The following is a 9147-nucleotide window of genomic DNA, read 5'->3' as shown; positions in this document are numbered from 1 at the left end:
TTTATTTGCGATATCAGTGTCACATCTCTGATACACAGCTCATTCTCCTCTTTACTAACAATCACTAACAATTAGAAAAGGAATAATGTGTATGAGTGTAAAATCATCTAAGGTGATACGGAAATGTAAAGATCTGATGATGATGTAGTAAAGAATGGCTAGTGGAGGGAAGAAATGAACACATATAGTAGAGAGATATCTAGTGTGAGATCAGGTTACTCTTCTGTCTCGTCTGCTGCTCCGGAGATGGTGATGGTGCGCTCTTGTGTGTCTTTCTGGATGAGGTCCTCGTCTGTCTTAACCGTTCTAAACAAAAGTTTGATAGCGTCAAGAAATGCTACACAGAATCATAATGCGTGTCACGTATTAAATCAACAGGATGATCGGAATCGGAATTATATCTATTTTCACTTAGTTTAGTACTTCAGTTCCCCTTAGAAAGCGCCATAAAATTTGTAGATGTTACTCTGAAGACAAAATAATAATAATCTTGCTCAAAAGTTTGCACGCCCCTGGGTCTTAATGTATCGTGTTGCCTTTACTTGAACTTATTCATTTGTGTAGATTCAGTTTGTCCTTAGAACTTTATGTAAATATATGTGATGTGAAATAGGTTATTCAGGAGAAAACTACATTTAAATAAATCCGTAACATGTTACGTAACGTAAACTTATGACCCCATCTCTATATCATGGCTATATGAATGCATTCACGCTGTACGTGTGATCACCAGGATACTTTTACCTAAAGAGGACGGTCTTCCTCTCTGTCAGTTCTACGGCCTGCTCGTGAGAGAATTCCTCCTTAGTTTCCTGGTTGCCGTTAGAAGACTGCGATGGCTTGAAGGCCACTGCAGTTGCTCCACCAGCCGGTTCAGCCAAGGCTCCGCTCACCCTCACCCCTGAGGTGCTGAGACTCGCCGAGATGCTGGCACTCATCAGAGACATGCCTTGCACCATTGTTGACAAACGGGAGTCCTCGCCTTCGATCAGCTTCCTGAAGAAGCAAAACAAACCGCACTGATTTACTGTGGACACAATTCTCCTTGTCCTCAATATTGTTTTAAGGTAGAATTGTCAATATTTCTCTGTCATACTTTCATACAAAGTATAAGCATGATAAATAATAATTAACTGGATCAGAATGCTATTTTGTGTTTGTTTAAGTCTTCCATTAGTCATTTTAGAGACACTTGTGGAATCATTATGGTAACAGTAGGAGCAATGAGGACGGAGCTTTGTGAATGGAGTCAGATCAATGAGTTAAAAAAAGGTCTAATGATCCATCCTGATTTTTCAACTTACTGTACTGAAAATTCTGCAGTTAAAGTAAGTACTCTGTGTGATTGTGTAGCAAAAGAAAATACAGGATACTGGGACACACTGACACGTCATGTAACGGAAGAGAGCATTGTTGCCTAGTAACGCACACCCCCACCTCATACAAATTCCTCATTGCATTTCAGCTTTTCTTAATCATTTATACTTTATCATTTCATTGTGACATCATTCCTTCATGCAAGAAACTGGGAAATATTAGGTGAACACGTGGCCACGGATTTACTCTACCTGTAGGTGGTGATCTCGATCTCAAGAGCCATCTTCACATTGAGGAGATCCTGATATTCTTTCAGCAGCAGAGTGATCTTCTCTTTCACTGTCTTCATTTCCAGCTTCAGAGCCTCGATACGGGCCTAAAAAGCACACCACCGTGAGCACGGATTAGCAATAATCAGCCTTAAAGCGTTCTGCTTTTTCCGAATAAAACAAATAGACTCTTTCAGACGGTTCTGTTTTACAGCTCTCTATCTTATTATAATGTTTCAAATACATCCGCTTTATTCTCACCTGTAAATCTTCTTCCTCCTTCTTGTATTTCTCTTGGTTGTCACGGATCTGAGCCAGCAAAGTCTCATACCTGTTGTTAAGTGAATCCAGCTCCTGCTGTTTGTTCTGAATCTATGGACACAAACACAGATGGAGATGGAGATGGAGAATGAGATGAGATGAGCTGAGAGTAAAGTATAGAGTAGAGAAATGTACTAACATCCTTCTTGTAGCCCACAACTTCTTCTCTAATTCCCCGTACGGATTCCACATGTCTTGCTGATGCCGTGTTCAAGTCCTGGAATTTGGTCTTGTACCAGGCATCCATTTCCTGATGATGATCAGATAAAAGTAACAGACACAGAAGAAGCAGAGGTCACTTATTCTGAGGTAAATCAAAGTGCCACTAAGGAATGGAAGAGGAAAAAAATATTTAAGCAAAATATATCCTGCAGAGATCACCGCTCAAAGCATAACACATTCAATCTGTGTTTGGGGTAAATGTTTTCTACCTGTAGGTTCCGGGCGGCGGTGCTGTCGTACTGGGACTGGATCTCTTTGAGGGCAGATGCAAGGTCAGGAAGAGCGAAGGCCACTTCGACTTTAGATACAGTTTCATAAATCTGAGCCATCAGTTCCTCGATTTCCTGAACAAGTATGTTGTTATGTTTTAAAATATGTTTAAAATAATAGAAATACAGAAAATCATTCAGCTATCCATCCATTTTCTGTGCCACTTCTCCTACACAGGGATTATGTGGTATATGTAACAGCAGAAATTCAGTGTGTACTTGAAACAGCTACCTGTTTGTGAATCCTCTGAAGGAAGAAGTTCAGACTTACTGAAAGAACACGAAACGCTTCGGCTAAGTAGTCCGCATAAGGATCTCCTCGATTCGTCAACAAAACCGTCCAACAAACTCACAACGGATCGCCATGAACCACCCGATTCTCAAACAAATGTTTAGCGTAATAAGTAGTAGAAATAACATCCTGACCTTCAGCTGTGGAGTGTCTGTGGAGTCTTTATGTAATGTAGCAGTATCAGCTTTGTTGATTTGTGCTGTAATTACAAGTAAATAAATAAATACTGTGAAACGCTAACCAGAGATCAGTCGTGTCAATTTAACTGACATTTATTGGAGTCATTTAATCTGGATTGTAGTATAGTGCTACTCAAAAAGAACACTTTCTGTCAAATCTCTGGACTTTCTACTGATAAATAATGCAATTTCTTTAATGATAAAATGATAGTGACTTGTATACTGTGAAACAAACAAATAAATAAATAATGCTGATTTTTTACGTTGTTGTTTTTTCGGCTGCTTCATGTTTGGAGACACCACGGCGAACCATCCAGTCCGCATATTCGGATTCTGCATAGGTTTATCACCGGATGTGCTTCCTGACACAAACCCCCTATTTTATCTGAACTCTGGGCTGAGACTGAGATTGTTCAACCCCTCAATGGCTGGGTTTGGTTCATTGCCTGGGAATCAAACCAGGGCCAAAGCAGTGAGAGAATAAGCTCCTGCCACTGGACCACTAGGAAATGCAACTAAAAAAAATGTAAAACTAAAAAGCATAATAAAAACCCTACATCTAAAAATGTAAAATAAGCATTTTGTTGATCTTGTTCTAATTTCATTATGTTTTTGCTAAAACTTTATACTATAAGAAAATAAATTAGTAAAGAATGAGAAAAGTAAATCAATAACCACACACACGTTCTAGTTTATCTTTTAGTAAAATCATGTACGTAGGTCAAAGGTTTAAAGGAATACTGCAGCCTTTTCAATGTAATGTTGTTCTCTCGTTTTGGCTATTAGTGTCGATTGAAGCGCGAAAAGCGTCACACAACAAAGGAACTTTGCTTGAATAATAAAGGTAACACTTTACAACAAAGGCTTTATCAGCAGCCATCCTCACTGGAACTTGCTATCGTACTGCACTATGTCTAAACAAACACTGAACTTGTCCCTGTTTAATGACATACTGTAGCAACATCTGATTGCCAACTAACACTGTAACTGATTGCCAACTAACACCGTAACACCGTCCCCTTTTATAAGCCCTACAGAGTCCCTTCTACACTACAGAATAATAGTAATACATTTAAATGTATTAGTCCATATAATGAATCGGGGCTCAAACAAGTCTTCATCTCCTCATCCCCTCTCTCCCTGTGTTAGACTCCATTAGATTAGTCTCAAGCTCTTCTGATGCCGAGTAGTCAGCGGCAGTGAGCCTTCCTCAGCACAAGTGTATTCTCTTCTTTTATAGTGATATGTAGAAAAGTATATTTGCATTTATATTAGCAATATAAATAAATTAATGAACTAATTCATTCATTAATCAACCGAAAGCACAAATTAAGGAGAGAATATATATATATATATATATATATATATATATATATATATATATATATATATATATATATATATATATATATATATATATTCACTTATAAGATTATTTTAAACAATACACATAGATTGTGATGACGACAAAGCCAACGCATGCAAGAGACCAGGACTGGGAGATGTGTTAAAACATAACTTTATTATTTATTCTAAATAAATAATAAGAGAAAAAAAAGATACATTGATATGTGGAACAGAACAGGAAGCGAGCAGCTCACGGGGGTAACTGAACAGCGGCAGGTGCAGAAAGGCGTGCAGAAAAAGAGCAGAACAGGCTCCTCATTGTAAGGACGCTTCCGACGTGAGCTACTCATCTCTTTCTGTTTGCTGCAGCAGGGTCGGGGAAGAGAAGAGGTCATGGCCATGTTTGTAAAGAAACTTAAAGGATAAGCCTTAAAAGTAGTTTTAAATACAGAGAAAGATTCCTGTTCACCTGGTCTAATGTCAGACCGCGGTTTGCTTCAGGTTTAATGGTCCAGTAGGAGAGCTTGCCGTCTTGTCGGACCCTCCTGACAAACATGTCGTGCGAGGAAAGGGCATGGCGAATGGAGTTCTAATAGGAAGAGAAAAAAGAAAGAAAAGAAAACAGATAAAACATACAGTAATAACACAGTAATTCATTTCCCTTAGATGATAAAAATAATAAATTCTGCTCACATAGAATTAAAGTCAAATAAATATATATAAAAAAAGTGTTACCTTCCAGTTAGGTTTAGCTACATCCCTGAAGTAAGGAAATTGGTCTTCTATCCATTTATAGATTTCCCTTACTGTAACCATATTTATATTACTATTGATTGCAAACTGGATCATTTCTACGTAGGTGTACGGTGGTCTCCTAGGGCTCTCTGTGTCTCCATTTTCTTGTTCATGTCCCTAAAAAAAGGGAAACAGAATCTGGTTTTTTTTTTTGTACAAGAATAAAAGGAAATCCAACAGCCTACAGGGTTTACATCTAAAGAACAGCCATCTTGTTAATGCTAAAGGAAGTACAGTAAACAGTGATGACATGGATTTAATCTAATGTGAACTTTAAGGAAGTGTGTATGACTCGAGACTCTGTAGAAATGATACAGACTAAAAATTAGCGAGTGCAGAGAAATAAGATGCTTTAGAAAAAGACTCCAAACAATATATAAACAATACCTCCTGGAGCTGTACACCTTGTGTCAGCAACCAATCCATGTTTTCCATGCTGCCACCTGAATCGCTGTTGTCTGGCTCATTTGTCAATGGCACTAACACAAACAGCAGAATGAACAACTGAATAAACACTAAGGAATAAAGAAGGAATATCCTTTATATAAAAGGAGATTTTACATTTACAGCATTTAGCAGACACCCTTAACCAGAGCGACTTACATTATCTAATTTTTGTACAACTGAGCCTTAAGGGCCTTGCTCAGGGGCCCAACAGTGGCAGCTTGGTGGCAACCTGGGATCAAACTCACAAGCTTCTGATTGGTAGCCCAACACCTTAACCACTAGGCTATCACATGCACATGATATATATATATATTCACTTGTAAGATTATTTTAAACAAAGCCAACGTCCCCGTTTAACATCCCTGACATCGTCTCTAGTCCTGTTTAGCTACATGTGAGCATCTGTCTAGGTCAAGACGTGTAAAAGCTTGTAAATAATGTGTATGTCGTGTAAATAAATTAAAAAACCTTTGCAGTGAAGTTGTGAAAGCTCAAATTCAAATAAAAATATTAGTTTGCTGATCTTTTAACATCATGCTAGCATCAACGGCTATTTTCCTGGCAGGAGGAAAGCGGTTAAAAAGAGATGTCCTCCACTTTAATACTCAATAAAACTCCAGAAAATGAAACCCTTATACATAATGCAGAAAAATCCAGTAAATCAGAACAAATATCATTAGGAAACCCATGTTTACCCACCTGTAGTGGAGTCTGTAGAAGTAGCCATAACTCGCTTATGTTGCTGGAGAGAAACAAAACCTGTCAGTTTCCAAACTAGTTTACAGTTTTTATTTTCAGAGAATGACACGAGGATGCCAAGAACACGGATCAAAACAAGAGACAAGGTATAGTGCTTTCAAGTATATAAATATTTACAGAATTAATTCATCCTTGAATTAATTCACTACCTTGAAAATCTCTAACTAAGTGATACAGCAGCACTAATCTACACCACATGGCTGGATCACATTGCTGTTGTTTTTTTTATCCAATCTAACATACTGATCTGTTACAGCATGGGTGTCAAATTCAAATTAAAAGTAGTTTTAAATACAGAGAAAGATTCCTGTTCACCTGGTCTAATGTCAGACCGCGGTTTGCTTCAGGTTTAATGGTCCAGTAGGAGAGCTTGCCGTCTTGTCGGACCCTCCTGACAAACATGTCGTGCGAGGAAAGGGCATGGCGAATGGAGTTCTAATAGGAAGAGAAAAAAGAAAGAAAAAAAAACAGATAAAACATACAGTAATAACACAGTAATTCATTTCCCTTAGATGATAAAAATAATAAATTCTGCTCACATAGAATTAAAGTCAAATAAATATATATAAAAAAAGTGTTACCTTCCAGTTAGGTTTAGCTACATCCCTGAAGTAAGGAAATTGGTCTTCTATCCATTTATAGATTTCCCTTACTGTAACCATATTTATATTACTATTGATTGCAAACTGGATCATTTCTACGTAGGTGTACGGTGGTCTCCTAGGGCCCTCTGTGTCTCCATTTTCTTGTTCATGTCCCTAAAAAAAGGGAAACAGAATCTGTTTTTTTTTTTTGTACAAGAATAAAAGGAAATCCAACAGCCTACAGGGTTTACATCTAAAGAACAGCCATCTTGTTAATGCTAAAGGAAGTACAGTAAACAGTGATGACATGGATTTAATCTAATGTGAACTTTAAGGAAGTGTGTATGACTCGAGACTCTGTAGAAATGATACAGACTAAAAATTAGCGAGTGCAGAGAAATAAGATGCTTTAGAAAAAGACTCCAAACAATATATAAACAATACCTCCTGGAGCTGTACGCCTTGTGTCAGCAACCAATCCATGTTTTCCATGCTGCCACCTGAATCGCTGTTGTCTGGCTCATTTGTCAATGGCACTAACACAAACAGCAGAATGAACAACTGAATAAACACTAAGGAATAAAGAAGGAATATCCTTTATATAAAAGGAGATTTTACATTTACAGCATTTAGCAGACCCTTAGTACCCTTAACCAGAGCGACTTACATTATCTCATTTTTGTACAACTGAGCTTTAAGGGCCTTGCTCAGGGGCCCAACAGTGGCAGCTTGGTGGCAACCTGGGATCAAACTCACAAGCTTCTGATTGGTAGCCCAACACCTTAACCACTAGGCTATCACATGCACATGATATATATATATATTCACTTGTAAGATTATTTTAAACAAAGCCAACGTCCCCGTTTAACATCCCTGACATCGTCTCTAGTCCTGTTTAGCTACATGTGAGCATCTGTCTAGGTCAAGACGTGTAAAAGCTTGTAAATAATGTGTATGTCGTGTAAATAAATTAAAAAACCTTTGCAGTGAAGTTGTGAAAGCTCAAATTCAAATAAAAATATTAGTTTGCTGATCTTTTAACATCATGCTAGCATCAACGGCTATTTTCCTGGCAGGAGGAAAGCGGTTAAAAAGAGATGTCCTCCACTTTAATACTCAATAAAACTCCAGAAAATGAAACCCTTATACATAATGCAGAAAAATCCAGTAAATCAGAACAAATATCATTAGGAAACCCATGTTTACCCACCTGTAGTGGAGTCTGTAGAAGTAGCCATAACTCGCTTATGTTGCTGGAGAGAAACAAAACCTGTCAGTTTCCAAACTAGTTTACAGTTTTTATTTTCAGAGAATGACACGAGGATGCCAAGAACACGGATCAAAACAAGAGACAAGGTATAGTGCTTTCAAGTATATAAATATTTACAGAATTAATTCATCCTTGAATTAATTCACTACCTTGAAAATCTCTAACTAAGTGATACAGCAGCACTAATCTACACCACATGGCTGGATCACATTGCTGTTGTTTTTTTTATCCAATCTAACATACTGATCTGTTACAGCATGGGTGTCAAATTCAAATTAAAAGTAGTTTTAAATACAGAGAAAGATTCCTGTTCACCTGGTCTAATGTCAGACCGCGGTTTGCTTCAGGTTTAATGGTCCAGTAGGAGAGCTTGCCGTCTTGTCGGACCCTCCTGACAAACATGTCGTGCGAGGAAAGGGCATGGCGAATGGAGTTCTAATAGGAAGAGAAAAAAGAAAGAAAAAAAAACAGATAAAACATACAGTAATAACACAGTAATTCATTTCCCTTAGATGATAAAAATAATAAATTCTGCTCACATAGAATTAAAGTCAAATAAATATATATAAAAAAAGTGTTACCTTCCAGTTAGGTTTAGCTACATCCCTGAAGTAAGGAAATTGGTCTTCTATCCATTTATAGATTTCCCTTACTGTAACCATATTTATATTACTATTGATTGCAAACTGGATCATTTCTACGTAGGTGTACGGTGGTCTCCTAGGGCCCTCTGTGTCTCCATTTTCTTGTTCATGTCCCTAAAAAAAGGGAAACAGAATCTGTTTTTTTTTTTTGTACAAGAATAAAAGGAAATCCAACAGCCTACAGGGTTTACATCTAAAGAACAGCCATCTTGTTAATGCTAAAGGAAGTACAGTAAACAGTGATGACATGGATTTAATCTAATGTGAACTTTAAGGAAGTGTGTATGACTCGAGACTCTGTAGAAATGATACAGACTAAAAATTAGCGAGTGCAGAGAAATAAGATGCTTTAGAAAAAGACTCCAAACAATATATAAACAATACCTCCTGGAGCTGTACGCCTTGTGTCAGCAACCTATCCATGTTTTCCAT

The 9147-nt window shown here is 37.6% G+C and overlaps 1 protein-coding gene across 1 annotated transcript; it reads right to left on the bottom strand.

Moving 5' to 3' along the window:
- LOC132858739 (alpha-internexin-like) lies at positions 1 to 9147 on the bottom strand. Its single transcript, XM_060889201.1, has 11 exons — positions 9100 to 9147; positions 8387 to 8506; positions 6533 to 6652; positions 4703 to 4805; positions 2631 to 2668; positions 2339 to 2473; positions 2047 to 2157; positions 1848 to 1958; positions 1569 to 1693; positions 745 to 996; positions 1 to 306 (listed from the first exon to the last, which is right to left on the bottom strand). Exons 1-11 carry the CDS (start codon positions 9145 to 9147, stop codon positions 216 to 218), a joined length of 1254 nt encoding a protein of 417 aa, XP_060745184.1. The 3' UTR covers positions 1 to 215.

The sequence above is a fragment of the Tachysurus vachellii genome, chromosome 16 (assembly GCF_030014155.1).
Source record: "Tachysurus vachellii isolate PV-2020 chromosome 16, HZAU_Pvac_v1, whole genome shotgun sequence".
Classification (NCBI taxonomy): Eukaryota; Metazoa; Chordata; class Actinopteri; order Siluriformes; family Bagridae; genus Tachysurus; species Tachysurus vachellii.
This window is presented reverse-complemented; position numbering and strand designations above follow the sequence as displayed.